The following is a 23598-nucleotide window of genomic DNA, read 5'->3' as shown; positions in this document are numbered from 1 at the left end:
CTGAGCTCTTTCCTTGCTGGCGGGGGGGTGGGTGGGTGGGGTGGTATGTGCTGCAACAACCATCTCAGCCCTCTGCTGCGGTGTGCCAGTCCTTCCCCAGGGTCTCCTCCTCCTCCCTCAATTCCCAGGCGGGATGAGGGAGCTGGGTGATGAGCAGAAAGCTAGGAGCAGCCAGGAGAGAGAGCTCTTTGCTCGGCAAAGGAGCCTCCTTTAAGTGCTGATGGTGTGAGGCATCTTGGCTTTAATCTCCAACAGATGTTTCCCTTGCCAGGAGAAGACCTGCAGTAATATCCACTGAAGGAATCCTACTTCTCCCTACAGCATCCCTTTTCTGGCTCTTCCCGGAGCAGCACATGCCCCTGCTCTGCCCTGGCAGCACCATCGCACTGGTATTACTGGGAGTGAGAGCCCAGTAATACCAGTATTCAAAGAAGGTTTAAGTGAAACCCAGCCCTAATCCAGACACAAACCTCTTCCTCCACCCAAATTTGCATCTCCAGACTTTATCCCTGGCTTCAGTGGTCAGTTAAAGCGAGACAGATGGAAGCAGACGGTCAGAAAGGAAGGAGTGGGGTGGGGAGGCAGATAACCCTGTGAGACACCCACCCCCCTCCCAAAAGCAGGCTCACCCCACTGCTCTCAGGTTCACATTTACGAAACGTAGGGCCTAATTCTGTCTGGAGGCTGCAGGATGGGGTAAGTCCTGGGGGGCAGGTGGGGTGCAGCAGCCTGGCAGGCTGTGGGGAGGGCTGGGCAGCGGGCCCCAGCTGGCAGCAGGCTCTTTGGGCACCTCTCGGAGAAGCATAAGGTGCTGGGTGCGCCCCGTAGATGGCACTCACTGCCAGGGAAATCCCTGACAAATTTGGAACTGAAGCATCATACAGAATGGGTGGAAAACATCCATCTTTGCCAGGCACCCAGGCTCTGTGAGGTATTTTAGCTCTCCCTCCCGCCCCTTCCAAGACCCCTGGCTCCCAAGGATACTGTAGTTTGCTTTATGGGATGTAAAGTACCCCTGCACCAGCATCCTTCCTCCTTTGCAGGCCCTGCGTAGGGACACAATACCTGTCGCTGAGCTGGTACCCCTGTCCCCAGCTGCCACCTCCCTAGGGTCACCCATGTGCAGGGAGGGCAGGCCAAGCTCAGCACAGCACACGCAAGGCCCACTCACCCTGTGCCCACCGAGGGTGCTTTCCCAGAGCAGCTGGAGCTGGGGGCACCACCGGGCACCCACCCACCGCCCAGACACCCCCTTCGGGCAGCCCCTTGCGGCCCTGCCAGCTCAAGCCCCTCTGCACAGGGATAAGAAGGTCGTGGGTCTGGTCTGTGTTGCATGTCCCCCACCTGCCCGGGGACAGGCTTTGAGTGGGGGGGACCCAGGGGCGGCAGGGCGATGTGTACCGGCCACCCAGCACCGAGCGCCCTCGGCACCGCCCGTGCCTCCGGGGCTGGGCTCTCCCGTGCCGCTTCAGCAGAGCCCGGGGGACCCCCGGGAAGAGCGGGGGGGTCGGTGGGGCTGGAGAGAGCCCCGGGCTGGAGGTGACAGGGGACACCCCGGCTTCCCCAGCGCATCCCTGCCAGCATCCCCGGGGGCAGCGGACCCGCCTGCACCGCGCCGGGCGGGGGCTGAGCGCGGCCCGGGGGCGGGTGGGGGGGAACGGGGACACCCCGGGGGCGGTCCGTGGCCCCGATCCTGCCCCGGGGGCCGAGCCGGGCTGGCCCCTCCTCCGGCACGGCCTCCCGCGGGGCGGTGGGCCCCGGGCGCAGACCGGCGGCGGCGGGGCGCTCTCGGAGCCCGCTCCGCCGGGCCATGGCGAGCAGCGGCTCCGCGCCCGGGGGCTCGGGCTCGGGCTCGGGCTCGGGCACGGCGCTGCCCACCCGCTTCCAGGAGACCGAGAAGCTGCTGGCGGCGACCGAGGGCCGGGAGGAGAAGGGCCTCCGCGGCTCCAAATCCTTCACGGCCGCCTTGCCTGGCGAGGCGGAGCGCAACGGGCACGGGCTCGCCTACAAGTCGGTGTCGGTGGGGCACCTGGAGGCGGCCCCGCTGTCGCCGTCGCGGCTCAGCCTGGGCAGAGCCTCCTCCACGGCCACCAGTACGGCGGCACCGGAGCAGGGCCGCCCGCGGGACTACCTGGTGCTCGCCATCTTCTCCTGCTTCTGCCCCGTTTGGCCCATCAACGTCGTGGCCCTCGTCTTCTCCATCATGGTGAGTGCGGGACCCGCCGTGCGCCCGGTACCCCGCCGGTTCCCCCCGGTTCCTCCGGGCTCCCCCCGCCGCCGCCGCCCATCGACGGCTGGAGCGGGGCCTCCCGGAGCTGTCCGCGGTGCTGCACCGGCCGGGCGGGGGGCGCGGCGGGAGCGGGCGAGGCGGGAGCGGCCGGGGGGGGGGCGGGGGGCGGCCCGGGGGGGGCCCGCACAGCTGCCGCCGCGCAGCCGGGAGCGCGGGGGGCCCGGCCAGGCAGTGCCCCCCGCTCGGCTCCCCGCAAGACGCTGCGATCGGGGTCCGGGCAGCGACCGGAGCCCGAGCCCGGTGCAGCTCGCGGGGAGGTGGCGGGATGGAGATGGAGCGGGCTGCCCGGGATTTGGGGCTGGGATCCCGGTGCACCCAGGGCAGGGCTCCGGGAAGCCCGGTGGCTCCGGGAAGCCTGGTCCCTGCCGCCAGGCAGCCACCCGGAGCGACTCGCCGAGCTTCCCGGGAAGGAGCTGCGAGGCGAAGCAAGGACAAGGGATCTCCCTCTGCACCTCCTAGAGCCAATCCCAGCCCTGCCGCCCTGGGGAGCCCCTGGCTGGAGCCCGGGTCCTGTTCTCGGACACTTCCAAGGGACAGGCTGCCCTGCAGCTCTTACAGTCACCCTGAAGAAGCAATTTTCCCCATTAAGCATCTCGCACACTTCGGCAAACACACCAAGACCAGAGCAGGGGAGAATTGCTGCCAGCCGGCCCCTCACCCATCTGGGGTACAGGTGGCTCAGGCAGCACAGCCCCACAAGGACATCCAGCCCCTTACCCATCACCATTCCCCACTGCTCCACAGCCCCCAGGCATCTTCCATCCTCTTGATTTGCAACAGCGGCAGATCTTCTCTTTGAAAATCAGCTCAGGGAAAGCAATGACCTGCTTACCACAAAGAAATACACTGAGGGGCACCTGCAGCCAGCACTTCCCCCAAAACCACCAACAACTTGAAGACAGACGCTGGCGGTTGCCACAGAAAGCTCTCTAGAGAGACCAGTTTCCATTTTGAGGAGGAATCATCATTTCTGCCAGTGCCAGCTGTCATCTGCGTAGTACAGTTGTGTGGCGGAGCCTGTTTAGGCAGCATACGGGGAAGCCAGCCAGCCTTGTTTGGCTTTGCACTGCAATGAGAGGGAAAGCAGCTGGGTATTGCATATCCATGGTAATAAACAAGGTCTCTCACGGGGATTTTCCAACCACATTAGCCTTCATGCAAAATAGATTCTCACACTCTCCCTTGCAGGAGTTAGAGCCTCCAGCGGATGGAGCATCCAGGGGATGTGCCTTGGGCCAAATAAGCCCCATGGAGTAGAAGAGTAAACAGTAAAAAGAGAGCAGTAGTCAGTTAATACTGTTAGACAGCCAGGTGTGGGGGTGTATTTACTGTGTTAAACCCAAAGGGAAGCAGGACCAACAAGGCAATAAGACTATTTGGTTGCCCTATGCTTCCAAAGCCCTTGACAGCACTGCCCAGTGCCCACCCAGCCCTGGGGAAGGGGATGCCCAGCCCCAGCCCTCTCTGGCCACTGAGGCAGAAGGCACACTTGGATGAGCTTGTTCTCCAGGACAAGGTTTCTAGCACACACGGCACATTAGTAGTCAGTGTGCATCCCATGGCCCCTTCACAGTCATCCTTGCACTCCCTCTCCCATGGGATGCTTAATTTATTACTGCCCTTTCTAGTCCTGACCATGCCTATACCATCACCCGCCCTACACACACACCTGCCATCCAGGGATCCCCGCACAGCGCCAGCGGAGCAGGATGAGGAGCGATCCTTGCTCCGTGCTGTCCCCAGGGAGCCAGGAAACATCTGGCTGGGTCTCCCTGCCAGCAGGAACAGCTCCGGGGGCATCAGCTGATGTTTCACCTGCTTACACCAGGGAGGAATTTAGTTCCCAGTGACTCCCAAGGCTCCCAAGGCATAGGTCTCCCCACAGAATAAAACCCAGGAGCAGCTGATCATGGACAAATCTGAGCAGGACCCAGGTTTTTGCAATGTCTGGTGCCTGGGGGGGGGGGGGGGGGGGGAGCGGGGGAGGGGGCAGGGGGACCTTCCCACAATGTGCTGACATTCCTTTAGCTCTGCAATTGTATTTTTCTTTCCTAAGTCAATGCTTTTTGCACATGAAAGCTTTTTTCTGGGTAATAAGCAGCAACCAGAGAGAAAAGCAAATGAATGCTTTTGGGTTTAGTGTCTCATAAATCATTTTTCAAAAGCTGATCTCAGATCCCAGCATGGCCTATGGCCAGAAGTGGAAAGAAAAAAACCTGTTCTAGCCCCCAGTCTGTTCCTGATAATGCTGGTCTTGTGGAAACGAGTTACCTGGAGGCTCCTCCACTGACCCTTGGATGTGTTTTGTTGGCCAAGCAAGGTCCTGGCTGCACTAAGGGGTTGGGGTCCCTCCCCGAGCCAGAGAGCAGGGCTGCCGTACACAAGGGCAGCCCCCTGGGACCTGTCTCAGAGGAGGGCAGGGCAGGGCTAGGTACCACACACACACACACAAGCTGCATTGCTGTTCTCAGATCCCTTCCCCTTCCTATCAAAGTGCAGCCACATCGGGGGAAGAAGCAGACAGGCCACTTACCAGCGTACAGAACTCCGAGCAAATGAAGTGAAAAAGAGGGGTAAATCCAGCCAGAACCAGCATGTAGTAACATCAAGGGCAATTCTGCGCAGCACTTGGTGTCCGGAGTAAATGCTGTCATTCCCAAAAGATGGGGGAGAAGTTAAACTACCCCTACTAATTTTAAAGGGCACAGTCATCTATCCAAGTCTGATGTTGACTTGTACCTCTCTTGGAATGTTTTCTTCAACAAAATGCAAGTGTGGAGGATTAATGATTTATCCTGAGTAACTGTGGAAGGCAGCAGAGTGCATCCAAAGCCAGTTCATAAATTGGGAAAGACTGCGGGGAAGAGGAGGTGACGATTCATCTTCTCCGTCCCTGGGACTAGCACAAAAAAGTAATTGCCTTCATTTGCAACAAGGCAACCTAGGTGATCTGTTAAGGGGAAAAACCCCTTCTGATCACTAACTTAGATGGCAATTTGAAAACACGATAGATCAACAATTCTTTTGAATCACCCAGACTTACCTGGCCCCGTGGGTGCCGTGGAACAGCCTCCTCTTCCAGCCCCATTTCCAGGGTCCTTCAGATTTGCTAATACTCCACTGTAATAGGGAGTCCCCTGGCACACACACAGTGACTCTGCCCCTGTAGCCCTCAAGCCTTTCGGAGATATTCTGCCTCAGCAAGTCTTGATTAATAAACAAGATGTTAATGTTTTTATGTGGAAAGCGAAACACAGGATTAGTGATACTAGAGAGCTATAATCAAACCGTTCCACGCCGATGAATAATATATGTACAGTAACAAATGCTTGCTAAACATCCCATGCCAATGCTGATGCAATTTTCATAATTGTTCAGGATAAATGAGCAGTAAACACTTCCAGAAGCTGTAGTGATAAATATACCGACTTTGTTAGCCTATATATTTTCCCTAGAAGATGGCTAAAACTGCATATTTCATTGTAATCTAACCCACACCCTGCAAAAATGTTACATGTGTTACAAAAACTGGAACTTAAAAAAAAATTAATCCCAAATGTTGGAAGCTGTCAGTGAGCAGGGCAGGGATCTTGTCAATCATGGGGCTACCGCATCCTTCCCATCTCTTGCCACCAGCCCGTGAGGCTTCATTTTGTCATTATTTCATTACAAACTCCTGTTGTGTAATGAAAAAAGAGGCTCTTGGCTGCATCCCATCGCTTGTAGATACGGTCTGTCACACGTGCTGTTGAGACCAGGACGAACCGGGTTTTGCAGTCCCTCGGTGGCAGCAGTGGGGATGTCGTTACACAGGGCAACGCGCAAGCGGAGCAGGACGTTCACAGCCAGGCAGTGGGAGCAGTCGCATGTTTGAGGCTTTGCTGTGTTATTTACATGGTGATGCAAATCAAAAGGAGTACATGGAAACCTTCAAAGCTGCACGTTACCTACCCAAGCACTATGGAGCAGCAGCCAGCGCACAGCCTGGGCTGGAGCTGGGGACCTTTTTAGTCACGGTGCTGCCAAGAGGGTAGTGGTATTAAAGCAAAATTAATGGGAAATGGAGTAGGAACATGAAGTATTTATTTGTTTGAATGCTCAGTGATGTTTCATGGTTAGTGCTGGAGCTGTGCTAGGCCTCCTGACTCCTGATTTTATTATTTTTTAAAAAAATTTGACAGGGGACCCTTTCCAGCGCAGTTAGTTCTGAGATACACGTTTTTTTGAAAGGGAAGTAGGATCGTTTTAATATACTTACTTCTACCTTTAAGTCTTTTTCACTAGCATATTTCTTGTTTAACTTGGAGTTTCCCCACTTTTAGCAGCCGTGCTTCAAAGGGGGGAGCCAGCACACAGCATAGAGCTATGGGGAGCTGCCAGCCCCACAGCCTGCCCCACATCTCCCTCTTCTCCTGGGACCCAGTTTGGCGAAGGCAGCATGGCTGGAGATGATGGGGCAGGGGAAGAAGCCTTTAACCCATGTAAAAACATTAAATGCTTAAAAGCATCTCTAAAGAAAGAGGAAGCGCTTCAAGGCAGTTAAAGCATCTACAAAACCCTGTTCCCAGGAAGCCGAGGGGGGGGGGTGTTGCCTGACTCCTCCACTCGATCAAGGTGGCAGACCTGTGCCCTGGGCTCCCTCCTCCCTCCAGCCTACCCTATTTCTCTTTCCCCCCACTCCAAGCCTTCCCAACCAAGTGAAAATGTTACCAATGGAATTTAAAACCCCTTATCCAATTTCCCTCCCGCTCCAAACCCCCTTCCCAATGGGTTTCATGGGAGGCAGAAGGACGCCGCATGAATTTGGGAAGGCTTTTCGGTCTGGAGAGCCGTGCCAGTCACAGCCCGTCTGCCTCTTCCTGAGCAGGGAGCTCCTGTTTGCTGATGGAGGGGCTCCAGCCTCTCCACCGCACACGCAGCAAATGCTGACGCACGGTGAGTAATTTCACTGTAATAACCTCGCCGTGGTACTGCACAGCTGCCCTTCTGCTAAGTGCTAGGTCCTCCCTCCGCCAAGTGCAGGAAGCCCAGCACGCTCGCGCCGGCAGGCTGGGGAGCACCGTGGGTTCCTCTCTCAGCAGGAATGCTTCTCCCTCCCCAGGAATTCTTACTTTCAGTATTTCTTCACTTGGGAACCAAATGATTACCCATCACAAGAACAAGAAACAAGATCAGTCCTTATTGAATCACTTCCTCGGAAAGTTTACAATGCATCTGTGTATTGTAGTTTTTCTGAGGAGCCGTGCTCAGTCTTCAGGCACCGTGTGTGTGGGCATCGGTGGAGGTTTCTGCTGCCTGGTGGGTCAGTGGTGCTGCTGAGCACAGGGCACTAAGAGAGATGGCACTGAAGCTCAGAGGAGTCAGGTCACAGCAGCACCCTCACCACCCCGTCAGGTGCTAGGCAAGGTCTTGGTGAGCCCATGCTCATCCAGTCTTACATTTTTCCACTTTGTGTGTGAGCCCAAATCCTGCTCAACCCATCCAGTCCCTTGTGGTGGGCAGCACTGGTGGGCAGACCCTGGGGATGCTTCACTAACCCCCTCAAGATGCCTCCCAGGTCTGGATCTCTGCCGAGCAAAAACCAAACCTTCCAAGGGAACCTCCTAGCTGTGTTCTCCATCCACCCGGGGCTTCCCCTTGTTCCCAAAGACAAGGACCACCGCAATTTACCCCACCAAGAGCCTCCCGCTAAGACGCTGGTGCCCACCAACATCAGCGCCAGGCAACTCCTGTTCTAGCTTCAACTCTTGGGGATTTCTCTTCATCCCTTAATGAGTCCACACACAATAATTTCCAGGCACCTACTAGTGCCTTTCCAGTCCCATTCCTCATCCCTGTCACAGCCAGGGAGCACTTTTTTTTAGTTACAGAGCAGAGGAAAGCTTTCACTGAGCTGCTTGAAGAAATCAATAGAGCAGCAGGGGAAATCCAATGAAACTAGAAGGTGAATAAAGAAGCTATATGGACTGTTCCTTCCCTCCCTACAGCACACACAAGAGCAGGAATTCGCTGTAGAAGTACATGTGAGAACAGGGATGGTGAACACAACCCATCGATGCAGGAACCGAGGGTAATGCAGAGGCACCACAGCACATCCCATCACAAGCTGAAAGCCAGCAGTCCCTGCCCACTTTATCAAAGCCCGTTCCTCTCACGCTCACACTCAGCTCCAACAGCCAGCCAAGAGGCTACATGCTGCTTGGAAATGTCACTGCTTTTTTTTTATTATTATTTCCCAGTTTGTCGGTGATAGTTAAACTCACAATATACATGGCTTCTCAATACAGACATTTGCAGCGGGAGGCAGAGGCAGGATGCTTTTTCTGTACGTGAGCTGCAGAAGGGCAGCAGTGCCCCTGGGGGATGCAGCTCCCTAGAAGTGAGCTGCTCTGGGGGCTGAAGTCCAGAATTTCAGGGTTTTCCACGAAAGAATCAGAGAGGGGTTGCAGCTGGCTGGGGCCATGTCGTGCCTCCTGTCCCATGCCGGGACTGTTTCTTAGTTACTCCAACAAAGACAGACTCGAGCCAGGCCAGCTCCTACCCAGGGCAAGCAGACAGCATCTGAGTGGGCTTCTCCAGGCACATCACGTTAGCAGGACCCCAGGCTGCGGAAGCAGTGGGCTCACTGAGGGCGTTTGTGTGCCACCCTGCGAGAGCCCAGGGTGGGAGATGTAGTGCTCGATGACGCAGCAGCTCGCATTCTGGGGCTACAGCCAGAGAGGTGCCCCAGGGCTGTGGTCATTCTTAAGAGCCGCTTTCTGTGTTTCCCCACAGTCGAGGAACAGTGGGCAGCAAGGGGACATGGACGGAGCCCGGCGACTGGGACGCATGGCCAGGCTGCTCAGCATCGTCTCCATTATCCTGGGGACCATCATCATCGTGCTCTACATTTCACTTGGCATCAGAGGTAACATCTCCTTCTCTTTTCCCCAACCTAGATAGAGCAGGAACCTCACCTGGCTCCAGCCCAGTGTACAGGACACCCCTGCCCACCCTCCACCACCCCCCTGGGGCAGGTGGTGCTCCATTCCCACCCTGGGGCAGGTGGTGCTCCATTCCCACCCCAACCGCAGTGGTAGGGCACTAAGCGCCTGTGTGGTCTAGGCTGGTTTGACCATCACCAGCTGCACACACATGTGCAAAACACCTTGGAGCATGGGGTCCCTGCAGGAGCAACACACACGGTTCAAACGGCCAGACTGGAAAGTCCTCCCTGCACTGTCCCGTAGTGCAGTGGTGACCACGCCAGATCCCCCTGGCAAAGGCTGTGGTGGGTTTAGAAGAGCGTAGTGGGGTAAAAATGGAAGGGTTTCAGGACACAAACCACCCTGCCCAGAAATGCAAGCCCAAAATATTTGGGGAAGTCCCCAAACACAAACCCACCTGCCAAACCAGCACGCAGCTTGGGCAAACGGGAACCTCAGAAACACACAAAACCCAAACCAAGAGCATAAGGGAAACATCTGTGACTACCAGAAGCTGCCCTAAGACTCTCTTTGTTTTACAGGTTCCTAGAAGATGTTTTAGCATGCAAATACCTCGAAGAGGAGGAAGACAACTTTCCTTTTGGGGTTTTTACTTTCAGCCTTGCAACAAAAAATTGTCACAGTGTAGGTGGGCAGCCCTGGACAGCCTGCTCTGGAGCGCCGTCCGAAGGAACGCATGCTTCTACTTCACCACCTCTTGGAAATGAGTTGGTACAAATAATGGGCTAAAAAAACATCGCAAGAAGGAATGAGAAAGGACATCAGACGCCAAGCGGAGAGGAGAAGGGGGAAATCCACTACCTCATTCCCCTCCAGCAAAACTCACGGAGCGGGGAGACAACTAAAGTGCAAGAGAAGGAGAGAGTTTCAAGAACGAAGCTTATTTTAAAAGAAAATATTAAGGCAAGAACAGGACATTTTGAGGAACCCTCCTAAGAATTTTGGCACAAGTCACTGAATTTTTTGGGGGTTGTTGGTTTTTAAATCATCAAATTCTCTGTCTCTACAAAAAAAACAAACAAAAAACAAACAAAAAACAAAACAAAACAAAAACAAAGCTCAAACTGCCATCAGGAGCTGAGAGCTGTTCCATGGAGGAGGAGGGAGAGCAGAGCTGCAGCAGGACCACGGCTCTGCTTCGAACAAAACGCAGCCGCAAAAGCTGGAGGATGTGGTGGGTGCTTTTGTATTTTTGATGAAAAAAAAAAAAAAAAGAGACAATGACCATTTGCATGCCTTTGGGAATGTTCTCCATGTCTGTTCCTATGAGCTCTTTTATCACTTAGGGCAGATCTCAGAGCTGGCAGGGCAGGATGTTGCTGCATGAGAACCCCAGGCTCCTCCTCACCCCGATTCCATGGTGGGGTTTTTAATGGAAGGAAAAATAACGCTTTCTCTGTGAACCCGCCTGTTTCTCTCTCTGTGCACCCAAAGCGAGGTTAATACTCATGGCGCTGAGACAAGAGCCTGGTTGATCTGTAGCAGCGGTACCAAGGCACGGAGAGCCCATTCTACCCGCTTACACACACCTCACATCACCTTCATCACACAAAAGCTTCTGCGTGACCCAGACCCCATTGCTGTCAGTGCTCATCTCCCCAGCCCTTCTGGGCTTCAGCTTGGGGCCTGCCAGGAGATTTTCAGAGGCATGGAGAAGTTTAAGACCCCGCTTCCCTCACACGCTCTTCTGCCTCTCTGAAAATCTCCAGCATCCCCAGAGCTGGCTGGGGTCAGTTCCACGAGTAGTATTATTTTTTAATGTTTTGTATTTAACATAACAAGGAAATAGACCTTGCTCCTCCTGATCAGCCTATAGGTACCCTGTGCCCCGCCACGTCTTCCACACCGCACAGCTCCCTTGGCTGTTTCCCATGGGATCCAAATGCGACACAGTCCCTTGAGCATCCGTTCAGCCCCATTCCTCCTTCCCCCTCACCCTGTCCTCACTGCGGATTGTTACTGGGGCTGGTCTTCTACCCAGCCACCCAGACTATGCAAAGTTTCATTGCCTATTATTTTATTCAGGCTTTGTAGATGACTTCTGGCCATATCTATTTGCTCCATACTAGCTGAGCCTCTCTTTTACCAAAATTTACCCAAACTTTGCGGGCACAAGTACATGACCAAGAGTTGCACTCCAGAAATCGGGACTGCGCTGAGAACCAAGGTGATTCAGGGCACTCCTGCTCCCGACGATCAATCTCCTGAAAAAAAACAAACCCCAAACCTTAGACCAAATCTAATGCATCTGAGGGCTTGTCTACATGGAGAATCTGCTGCACACCCTAAGAATCTCCACAGCGTGGAAATGGCTCGGCACTAATTTCTCTGGACCGTGTGAGTGGGCACGTGCACGCGTGGGGTCGTAAATCCATGCTGCAGTTACTCAGCAGTAACTAAGGTGCAAAGCCATGGGCATCACTGTGAGAATTCTTGTCACCTGTTTGATTGCTCCTCTCTAAAGTGTTTTCTTTTGCTAGACATCATTTGAAGCCAGGGGGTAAGAAAGACAAAATCCCGTAGATGCTCTTAAGATTTTTCTCTACATTAAAAAGGATTCCAGGGGCTGAGGGCCATAGCACATCACTACAGCACTTTCCTGGGTTCCATTCCCATCCACCTCTTGGCCAGTGCTTTATTACAAACTATTGGCTTCAAAACTGGACCAAATTCGTGACCTTTCTTTTGCAACTCCTTTTTTATGAGCTTCAGCAAACAGGGGCCACCGAGCACTGCTGGGTGTGAGCTCCTACCCGCACCACCGCCAGCCTGCCTGCCAGCACCACAGCTCCTCATCCCCAGCTCTCCAGAAACCCTCCTGGGAGTTTCAAACTCTTATCTGGCGGTTGATGAAATCCCATCAAATCCCCCAAACAATTCCTTCTTTAATGCTTGAACCTGAAAAGCTGCTTGCTGGAAAACGTGTTATTTTTTCTGGGATACACAAGGGCAGCACTGCCCGTCTGTGCATCTTCTGCCCTTTGCTCTCCAAGCTGCCAAAATTCAGCTTATGGTAAGAGCTGAGCAAGCTCCTCCTTGGGCTGGAAGAGCCGGCATTCAGGGAAAACTACCGCAAGGCATTGTAGTACTTGAGAGCGCCAAGTATTTATTAAGTAAGAATTTAAATGCTCTTTTATCATTATATAAAGCCTTTCATCTAAAGTGCTTTACCACATTTAAAGGATCAAACCTTGCCACCCCTGGGTTAGCATTACGCCGCTCTAATTGCACGGAGAGCAAAGTCACTCCGAGTCACACGCACCGTGCAGCCCCCAACAGAAACCTGGTTTTCTTTCTCCTCTTTAATAGAACCACCTATGAATACAGATTTCCTTTGAATCTGATTTTTCCAAAGGGATCTAGGCAAACACACACTACACATCCAAATGGCCTGGGATGCCTGCAGTCATTGGAACAAGGGGGCTTTGCAAGGCTGCTGCAATGGTCCTTGCCAGTAGTGCCGGCAGTCCCAGAGCAGTGGCGGTACCGGAACACAGGAGAAGGCAGCAGCCTCGGGCTGCTGAGGCAACTGCTCCTCATCTCACTATTAAGTATAATAAAAAACTAAGACACCTAAATTCATTTCCAAATCTTTCTGATTAGATAAAATTGTACCACGCTTTTGAATACAGCTTTGATTTTTTTTTTTTTTTTTTTTTTTCTTATGCTGCATTTAAATCCAGGGGAAAGCCTCTACAGTCATGCCTGACAAAATATTTTCTCTCCTTGTAACCTGGCTCTCCAGTGCTAGAAAAAGGATTTTTTTATCTAGGCTATCTGGGAAGTGGCTTCTCGCTCTTCTCTCCCAACTTCCCCGCAGTTTTGCCACTAGATCCTGGCTCTCCACATCACACACGGCTTTATCCCAGCTCAGCTGCCTGTTTGGCTTTTCCAGGTGCATTAGCTTGGATGGGGAAGGAGGACGTTGCTGAGCCCCCAACCCCTGACACACACCTCACCTGCGACTGTGTTACCAGGAGGTAAATCACGGCAGAACTTCATCTGAGGCCACCAGCAGGCACGGTTCCTCCTCCACATCTGGGGAACAGCAGCATCCCTCATGATTTTTCCACTGGTTTAGCATTCACCTAAGTGCAACCACCTTTTTTCCCCATCCAGGCACATCCTCTCCTTCACTTTGTTTTTAGCACACAGGAGGGCGATCACAAAAACTATGTCATGGAACAACTTTCCCTCTCTATCCCCATGAACAAGCCCCGTTACTTATGTCACAGCTCTTTGCTACCTGCTGCAGCCTCCTCTAAGCACATGCGTCAGAGTCACGTTTTCTGTGCTTGCAACTATAACAAGTCACGAAATCCTCAGGGTCTGGCCAACTTCTACCCCCCGGTGAAGGAGAGGCGAGGGATCTGAGCGGTGCAGTGGCAGCCCAGCCTTACCTGACAGCAAAGTTGAGCTGGTAGGAGGATAGCTTGCTGAAGAGATGGAGAAGGTGGGAAACGTCTCTAAATGTAAGTTGAAGTAGGAGTTACGAACGACAAGTGTGAGGTCCTGGTGGGATATAAATACCCGGTGAGCATCGCTCGGGAAAGAGCCGCCGAGCAGAGCGTGTGGCTGATGGCGCCTTCTGGCACTGGTGTCCCTGGGCTCCTCTCCCCAGGGTCTGGGGGAGCGCCGGGCTCTGCCGGGTGGCACAGCAGAGCCCTCGCTGGGTACAAGCAGTGTTAGATCAAAGGCTTAAGCTGAACAAGTGAGCTGCTGCCGCCGAGCCAGCCAGCTCGCTCGGTTCCACACCAGCACCTCGCAGGATGCGACCACAGAACGGGGCTCAGGGCCACGCGCTGGGTGCTGCCCACCCAGGTGCCTGTGGAGGAGACCGAAGGGATCTGAACACAGAGGGAGGAAAGAAAGTGAGAAAAGATGTCAGTTCAGAGTTTGCTGTGTTAACAGTGGGTTTGCTTCTTCTGGTCAGTATTTCACTCTGCTCTGATCTACCCTCCTCTCCCCATCTTTGCCAGCCCAGCGTGCTTTCCCCTCAGTATTGCCATCCCGAGAGCAACCTGCGAGTCTCACACGTTCTTCCCTTCTACCCTCCGCTTTTCCTTTAATCGGGTACAGGTCTTGTTGGCAATGAAACGTCATTGCTGCACTTCACTGAAAGGGTTTTTCGAGGGGTAGGGAATGTGCTGCTCTAAGCCTCTGACCGGGGCTGCCTGCGGACCCCAGCACATACAGTGCAGTATTTACCTTTCCAAATCCAGACTTCTCCATGTAGACAAGGGGAACGGATCCTGCCTTTTACATAAAATTAAAACTCTCTTTCCATTTGGTCTGAGTCCAGGGAGAGGCTGCAGAAATGCACCCACTGGGCTGGTCCCATGACTTTTTCTCTTTTTTCCCTCCCTCTCGATACCCCCAACCTTGCCCTATCGCTTTGTTACTTATCACAGAACCACAGCCAGGGCTGCACAGTCAAGCTGAAATAATTCCAGATTTAAGGTCCTTTTTCTTTCAGTTTACATCCTTTAATTTTGGCAAAGACAGGTTTGGACTGAAAACTCCCATGCTTGGACACAAGCCAAGGGTGGGGGGGCGAAGCAGCCTTTTCAGAGTGGGAGTATTTGTAAAGCATTTGCTGACACCAGTAGGTAGATAAATTCAAACCTATAAATACCCGTCCAGCATTAGAAATATCAGAAAGGGAACGTGTGCAGCAGGATTCACCAAGGCAACCCTGCCACCACTTCAGGGCAGGTGCCCTCGATAGATGGTGCCCAGGACACAATCCTCTGGGGACGTGCAGGGTCTATCCTCCCCTCGCTGCAACCACCGTCCATGCACCGGCTCCTCCTGCTTTGAAGCCAAACTGGAAGAGCCACGTTTCCCACACAGCATGAACGCATCAGGAATTGCAGCTGGGTGCTTCTCTTTGCTGATAAATGTTTCTTTTTCTGCAGGATGATTATAGTATATCTTATATACTTTCTTTGTATTTCTTGGCATGAGAAAAAAATTAAAATGTAACATGCATGGTCAAAGCTGAACTTGTTTCTTCTGTCTAAATGAGAAAAAAATATTTGAACTACTCATTTAACTATTGCTTCACACAAGGGCAGGTAGATCAGCTGGTGTTTTGGGTGCAGCGGGTTGCAAATAATACATACAAACAAAAGGCAGAAGAAAAAACAGTGCAAGTCAGAGCAGAGAAAGGTCCAACAGATCAGCTTTGTGCCGCAGAGACAAGCGGCACTGAGCCCCCCGGGAAGCACAGCTATGACAGGGGGTCTCCAGCTGGCCATGCCATGGGAAGGAGGAGAAATCCTCCTTGCTTGCAGAGCACCAGGATGGGATGGGGAGCAGTTCCTGGGAACTGCTTCTCATGGCTGGCCCTGCTGCCGCAGTTCAATACTACGGTGCACAACCAAGTGCAAGAGAACAAATTCCAAATCTGCTCAAAACCGAAAACTATCCATCAAACCCACAGATTTCAAGAATGCACAGCAACGTTTGGTCTCCACTCAAAAAACCTAAAGGCAAGCAGCTCCCGGGAAGCCAGTCCTTTTTAAAGTTTCTTAAGCCAAGGCTTGAAAATTTTCCCAGGAGAAGTTTTTCCAACCAGACTGGAAGGCTGTTGACCATGTATAACACACACCTTGGGTGCCTACCAGAGTTTATTTCTGTGTAACTGCATGCCGGTCAGTCAAAGCTACTGATCCTTACTGAAGCTGAAGTGCACAACCACTTCATTCAGCTGAATCCAAACACCCTCCTCTCGCTGCGCTTCTCTGGCATCCTCCAGGGATGAATGGCAGTGTAACTTCCAACTCAGCTCGGCTTGGAGAGAAGACTTGCCATGTCTGAGACTAATTAGTTGTCTTACACAGCTCTCTGTAGCAATACACTCAAGCTGTCCAGACTCCACCTCAGGGTAGGACTTACTGGACGTAATACGGTCTTGCAGCTTCCCGAGGATGACTCCTTCCCTCTCCTGGCAAGGCAGCACCCAGGAAGCATGCACACGGGAGGTGGGTGCCACCGCCAGGATCAAAAATTAAGCTTTATGGACCCAGAGCTGGTATCGAGCACAGCGCTTCCACCCGCATCCACGCCTATGATGGAAAAAAGATGTAAATTCTCTGCAATGATGGCAGCTCTGAGCCACCGGCACTGCCGCAGCACCCGGGCGGTGCGGGGCTCCGCTCCCTGGGGGCAGCTCACCCGATGGAGCCCGCTGGGCCAGAACTCGGCAGCAAACACCGTGATGAACCAGACTGAGCTGCTTGTGGTCACATTTAGAAGACAGCTACACCTGTGTTGGCAAGGCAGCAGGGCGAACGGACTGGTCAAAAGCACCTCTGTGCTGCAAACCCAGATCCCTTGGCCTCTGACGCGACGGAGCAAAGCTTTGGTCTACCTGTTGTTTCCATAAGCAGCGTTATGATAAACACCTCTTCTCTTTTCTGGAGGATGCAAGCTGTAGGGGGTTTTGGGTGGTGAAAAATCAACAAATAGGAAACCTCTGCCAGGGACTGAAAGCCAGAGAGGATGCAGATTAAATGTTCGTGAACTTACGGCAAACAGATCTGTTATCCTCATGTGCAACTCAGAAAACAATCAAAGGAACAGTAATTAGTTCTAGTTCTGCCGCTGCCCACAACACAAAGCCCAGCCCCTGGAAGCTGGGACTTGCCTCAGTACTGGATCTGTCCCCAGGGTTTCCTCTGGCTCAGGCAGCACAGCACCAGTACCTCGCTGCCCAGGCTCCCAGTGCCACAGAGCAGCTCTGCAGCCCCAAACACACCAGCAACAAGCTCAGCCTTCGTGTTTATCTCACGGCCCTTCCCTCCTGCGGCTCTACCCACCCCTCACCTGGCTCTGCAGCTTGCCGGTGTGTTTTTAAGAAAGCATATTTCTTTGGTGCATCCATTCCCCGTTGCTTCTGAAACAGCAAGTTCTAGCTAGATCTGCTGGCTCTTACTCCTAAATACCCTCCCCTTGTAACAGTACTTAAATCAGTGTTCTAGATGCTCAGTTTCCCATGCTAGGGCTAGGAGATGTGCTGCTCAATCCTCTAAGAGCCACCAGCCATGAACACTTACTCACAGCCACGCAGGTCCAACCTCACACCACACTACACCTACTCCCATCTCACGCCAAGGCTGGACCGTGCACGAAGCCCATGTTTTCCAGCAGCAGCATCCCCTTGCTGCCTCTGCTCACCCAGAAGGGCAAGAGGCGTTACTGTCTGCACCAGGGCCCTGGGCATCACAGTTGAGAACACAGGGGAGGTCCAAAGAGCCACCTTTATTTGTCCAGATGGAGAAGCAACATGTGGATGTTAAGAAAATCCAGTGTAACTTACTTTCCGCTGTTCAGCAAAGCAAAGGGGCTCATGGCTGTGTTGGTGGTACCCATGCATAACAAAAGCCTGGGACAGAGTGGTCCCGGAGAGCTTTCAAGAAACAGATGCAATTTGCATCTCAGCACATGATGTCTGAGGTTGCTTTAAGCCATCTTTGGCCCTCTTCACGTATTGCTTAAAGAATTCAGCAGGCAAGAAGGCTGAGCAAGAAAGAACAACAGTTTTGTCAAGGAGGAGGAGGATTTTACCTAAAAACATCCACACCATGGAGCGATTTCCCTTTAGTGGTGAGATTCCCCTTGGAGCATCTCCATCATGTCACCAAAGCAGCTGGGCAGATGCAAGTTTCAGACTTCCAAGACTGGAGCCGATAGCCTCACTTCTGATGTTTCGCTAAAGAGATGGGAGTGCCAAGTGCTTTGGGCTCCTGTTTTATTAATACGCTGCTCTGATGGGCTCATGTATAATAGATTTGCAAAGGAACAGCAAGAGGTTTACATCCCATTTCCATGTTGCATATGTTTTCTATTAAATGTTATAGGCTCTCTGTTCACGTCTTAATGTTTGTCTTTGCAATGTATTTGCATGAGCTTTGGGGTTTAAGTCAAGGATGAAAAGTTGGTTACCAGTTCTTCAACTGGTTTCCATCATTTTGCTCCAGACAGGAGCTACAAATTAAAAGCACCTGGAACACGTTTCCATTTTCTCTCTCACTCCTAACACTGGCTGCTGTTGAAGAGCAAGCAGCTAAGGGTTTCCTCTGGTACCCTCAAAGCCATGGGCAGCATCTTGGCAAGGTGTTTGTGAGGTGCTGGAGCCAGAGCCCTGGGCTGCTGCAGCCACCGCAGCCACACAGGCAGCAGCATCGTGCAGCCGTAGTGGGGAAGCTCAGGGCTGCGGAACTGCAGCAGCAAAACCTTGTGATGAGCAGCACACGAACGTGCCCAGCTCTAGTACAGCTCATCCCGCTCCACAGAGATGCAAGGGGCTTGTAAGCCTGATGCTGGGCCAAAACCAGAACAGATTGCACCCCAAACTTCTCCCTACTTGCAGGATGGGCTCTTAGCTGTAGAGATTAAAAGATGACGTATGGTGGACAACTTCAAAATCTGAAGTAGTTCAACAAACACACCCCTGGTAGGCTCCAGTAAAAGAGCAGAGAAAAACTGAGTCTGACTTTGCAAGGTGCTGAAAGCCTCCGTCTTGCTATTTTCCTCCCCAGAACCAGCCTGCCCCTTTACAGACGAAGCCTTTTTTTTGCAGCACGACTCTGCACGTTGCCTCCAGTTCAAAGCTGTCACTGCTGCCCTACAAACACAGAGCGACACAGCCAAGGCTCCCACATCTACACAGCCAGACATTTCATCAGAGCTCTAGCTGATCCCATGTGGCACAAGGTAGACGTTTCTATCACATCTCAAACTCGTGTTTTTTTTTTAAAATCAGGAAAGACATATCCGATACAGTTCGTAGGGTGGTTCGGACTGACACAAGTGAAAAGCAGGAGAGCCTGGCTTGCACCAGTAACCATGAATTGCACCAGCAGATTAAGGCACTGCTTTAAATGAGGACCTTTCCCTTATGGTCCTTTCTGCTGAATCCTTCAGAAGGTGAAAACTCCCATCTTGCAACATCTAGAATACCTAGAATAGAGTGATAGGGGTTTCTGCATGAGCTAAGCTACCTAGTTTACTTGCTAAGAAAAACAAAAGCAAGCAAACCAAAAACCTGATGGCCCTCATTGTTTCCAGCTTAGCTGTAATGTTAGATGCTATTCTTGGTGAAGAGCTGCCGAATGCTTCTGAAGCTTGTGAAGTTGTTTGCTTTAATAGCACACAGCATGAAACAAAGCAAAGACGGGAAGTCTTCCCAGCAAAATGCCTCCTTCTGCTGAGCTCGCTGTATCTCGCTGCCTCTTGGAAATGTTTAATTATAGGCTGCAGATTCTAAAGCATTTTCTTCCCATTATTTGGTCTCAGGTCCGATTTCATCAAACCTGTATTTTATACGCCTTCCCAGCAAGGATCAATGCAAACAGATCACTCCATTGCTTGCAGGTGGGTGAAAAAAACAGAACAGCACTTGACCCACTGCACTGTAATTCCTTGCTGGCCTAGGTACACAGCAAACCATAATAAAATTAAAGGAATGTTGATAAGACTTGGTATCTTTAGAGCTTTAAAGCGATGCTCTATCTTAACCTTGACTTTTGATTGCAAAACGTACAGTGGGTAGAAGCTGAAGTGCCCAACACATGAGTTAGGAGCCGTTTGGTTCCCTGCCCGGGCGATGGCTGGGCTCAGCCCCCCGCCGAGCTCCCGGCCCAGCACTCGCCTCCAAAGGGCTCCAGCAGCACCACGCTGGCAAAAGGGACTCAGCTGCTGAGTTAAGGAACATCTTTTTCTGAGGAAGCGTGGGAGAAGTTCATTCCCCCGAGATGTAGCTGTGCCTGCGGTTAGAGCTGAGGAGGCTGGTGATGGTGCAGGATGGCCAAGGTCCACCCCTCTGCCACGGCAAAGGGCATGGTCATGCTCTGCTGGCAAAGTCACAGCTGCCTCCAGCAGCCTCGGATTTCCAAAGGACAAACAGATTTATGTACCCCAAAAGATGAAAAAGATCTGACTACCAAAATCCCCACAGGAGCATCCCTCCTTTCCCCACCCAGAGGCACCGGGCACAACTCAAGCTGACGTCTCCCTGAAGTATTACAGGAATTATCATCCCTCAAAATGTTTGTCCTTTTTTTTTTTTTTAAAAAAAAAAAAAAAAACCAACCACCCTTCATCTAAGCCAGAGCACAGGCTTGAAAGTTATTTACATTTCCTGAAACGTATGGAAACAGAGGAAGGGCTGGCCAGCAGATCCCTCGGTCCTGCTGTAAGGTACAGACAGATGGTGCAGATGCCCCCTGACCACGAAGACCCGTGTGTTCTGAGGGCAGACGTCCCCCAGGACCGGTCGCTGCTGCAGGCTGAGCACCCCCTGCCTCCTCCTTCCTAAGCTATATTTCTTTACATAAGCAGTGCCTGCTTTTATAGACCTGACTCACATACCTCCCCACCTCAGGAATATTGTAAAGTAAATTTAGCACTGGTGATACACGCCTGACCTAGAGGGAACTCCATTTATAGTGCAGCAGGGAAATATCCACATCCACCCCCCCTCGGCGCTTGGCCTCTCCACCCGGGTATTTCTCTCGCGGCGAGGGGCTGAGAAGCCCAAGTGTCAGTTCAGCCTCTCCCTGCACTGGGAAGTGGGGAAAGCACACGGGGTCTCCCGCTTGCTCCGCACCGTGACGCAGGTACCCACCAGACTCCAGCGCTGGCAAGACCCTTGCACGGTCCAGCTACTTTTTAATGTAATAAATGTTCATTTGCATGTTAATAGCGGAGCCTGCCAGGGACACCTGATCAGCATTTTCACAGCTACTCGTGATTTCTTTTTACACTTGCAATATTCCTTAGCATCCTGCAGTCTTAAGAAAAGGTTCCCTTAAAAATCCAACATTCCGGCAGGATTTCACCCTGAAAGAAGCCAGCTCAGCACAGGTCTGAAGTCAGAGGGCTCTGTAGGTGACATGCCCAGGCACACGTGCCACCAAACATCTTAAGAAAAGTTCCCACCATACGGCTAGCAGCATAACGGGACTTTACAACCTGCAGCAAGGAGCTTCTCACCCTTCTCAGTGCACCTTTAGAAAGACAAAAGATGAAGAATACTGTCCCCACTCCCAAGAACATTGCATCAGGCAGGTGGGTATGGGCAAGGACGGTAAGAGAACAAACAAAACAATGTCTGAAGGGACTAAAGCCTACCTGTTCACAGGATTTGTGGAAGAGCATGCTGTGCTCATGCACCAAAGTGGTTATCAGTGAATTTGCAGCCAGAGCTCTAGGTGTGGCTTTGATCGATAAGCTTCAAGTCACCCTAGGACAGCCTCTCTGGACTTCAAAGTAAGGATAGATTATTTTCTTTTTTTTTTAAAAAAAGAAAAAAAATTATAATTATGAGACCAAAAATAAATTCATGTGTTTGAAACGTCTAGTTGAAGCCAAACACCCAGGAAACAAGGGAGGAGAATCTGACAGGCAGTGCAGTGTGCAGACAAAGAAAGGTAAAACGACGTAAGATGTGAGACCTGAACAGACACGATTGCAGAAGACCTCTCAAAATCACACCACTGGCTGCCAGAGGATTCACAGGGTGTGAAAGACAACGGGAAAATAATCCTCAATGAGAGAATGGCAAATGCTGTTTCAAAGGCAGAGGGGCTTTGATTACGGGCAGACTTCTGCGGCTTTACTAGCGGCGCTAGCAAAACTGGGCTAGCAAAGCCTCAGGGTCCCATTAAGAACAAAGAGCAAGGAGGGCTGCAACGCCAGGGGAAGATTAAGCGAGGGATGAGCGGCAGCACACACGTTTGTAACGGTCTCAAACAGCTTGCAAAGAAGGGGGAAGATGAAGGCAGCAGCAGGCTCCGAGTGTTTAATGAGCACCGCGCAGATGCTAAGGCACAAGCGCTTACACGGTGCTTTTCCACCCGAAGACCCCCACCTCAGAGAGCGGGCTGGCATTCAGAAAATGTGAACAGCTACTGTAAACCTAGAGGTTTTCTATTAACACAGTCAACCCCCAAGTTCACACAGCAGTACACCTCCCTCGTTCAGTGAAATGGAGGAAACAAAGACACTCCTGTCTCTCCATATGAAGGTCTAATGGAGCGCTCAGCCCCCTTTCAGCAGGAAATCTGCTCGTGGAATTGCACCAGGACTGAAGGAGCAGAGCACGGCTCATCCATAATGCACGAACACCCACTGTGCCCGAGCCAGTCAGGAAGGACAGCAGTTTTCAATATGAACAAGAGTGTTCTGGGAGGCGGACGGTTAAAAATATATATCTTACGCCTGTGCCACTATAAATTATTGACTGTACAGGGAGTTGGAGAAAAGGATTCAGCGCCATTAATAATTTATTTTCTAATCCAAATGAAGATGGAATTTTATGCACCACTTATTACCAGCGCCACAACTGGAAAAACTAACTGCACTTCCCACTGTCTGAAACCAGAATCGCCTTTCCATTTTCAAAAGTTTTTGAAGTTTCTCCTCCAGCTTGAAACATATAGTCAAAGCCTTCCCTTGAGAAAGCATATGGTCATTCCTGAATATTTAGTAGGCACATTAAGGATACAGAAATCTCTCTACTCTAAAGCAGCATTACTGGCACAGCATGAAGCTCTGAAACGAAGAGAACCACCGCTCTTCACTCCGAGCCTTACGCAGATAAACCAGGATCACACTGCCAGGCAGATTTTCTTGTTTGAGAAAATAAACTCCAGCAGCACTGAAAGATTTAGCACCAACTGCAAAACCACCAGGTAGAGATGGGTCCTTCAGGCACGATGCCGCCTGGTTTGAGCATCTGAGGATGGAGGTGGTCCAGACCACAGTGGTGCTAGAAAATTACAGGATACAACAGAACTTGGGAGTTTTACAATTGCTTGTACCGTGTTCAAAGTATCAGCTTATTTTTGGTGCTTGTGCTGTGATTGGAGAAGCAGGGGGGACAAAAAGCTACCAAACTCGTGAGAACTGTATTAAAAAACAAGGGAGGCACCTTCTGCTGAGAAGGCTCTTCAAATCAGCATCAGTTTTAGTGTGCATTTGGGAATTAAATGTTTTATACTATGGATACACAGAAAACTTTTTAAAGCTTACCTCCAAGGAAAACCATCCTTCTTCCACCTGTCAAAGAACAGCAAGAAAAAAGCCATGACTGTATTCAGACCCTTCCAATGCAGATGCTTGAGGCAGAAGGGGAGAAGGAACACACCCTGCCAAACCAAGCATTCTGGGTCAGGAAATGCTCTATCACATCTGATGCCTGGTACAAAAATGGAGAAGACACTAATTCGTACGTTCAGTGGCGACCCCAAACTGGAGAGATGAACCTTCTCTGCCATCTTCCCTGAAGTTTAGGTAGGTAAAGAATCAAGCACC

General features: G+C 51.8%; 1 protein-coding gene across 1 annotated transcript; it reads left to right on the top strand.

The window, feature by feature from the left end:
- The first annotated feature begins 1736 nt into the window (after window positions 1-1736).
- TRARG1 (trafficking regulator of GLUT4 (SLC2A4) 1) lies at window positions 1737-10282 on the top strand. The gene is made up of 3 exons (XM_040616980.1): window positions 1737-2206; window positions 9065-9197; window positions 9798-10282. Exons 1-3 carry the CDS (start codon window positions 1811-1813, stop codon window positions 9803-9805), a joined length of 537 nt encoding a protein of 178 aa, XP_040472914.1. The 5' UTR covers window positions 1737-1810; the 3' UTR covers window positions 9806-10282.
- Window positions 10283-23598: the final 13316 nt, after the last annotated feature.

Source organism: Falco naumanni, chromosome 1, assembly GCF_017639655.2.
Source record: "Falco naumanni isolate bFalNau1 chromosome 1, bFalNau1.pat, whole genome shotgun sequence".
Taxonomy (NCBI): domain Eukaryota; kingdom Metazoa; phylum Chordata; class Aves; order Falconiformes; family Falconidae; genus Falco; species Falco naumanni.
This window is presented reverse-complemented; position numbering and strand designations above follow the sequence as displayed.

Coding starts and splice junctions, on each gene's coding strand:
- TRARG1 (XM_040616980.1), top strand. CDS start 1,811: ATGGCGAGCAGCGGCTCCGCGCCCGGGGGCTCGGGCTCGGGCTCGGGC. Junction 2,207..9,064: donor CCCTCGTCTTCTCCATCATG/GTGAGTGCGGGA, acceptor GTTTCCCCACAG/TCGAGGAACAGTGGGCAGCA.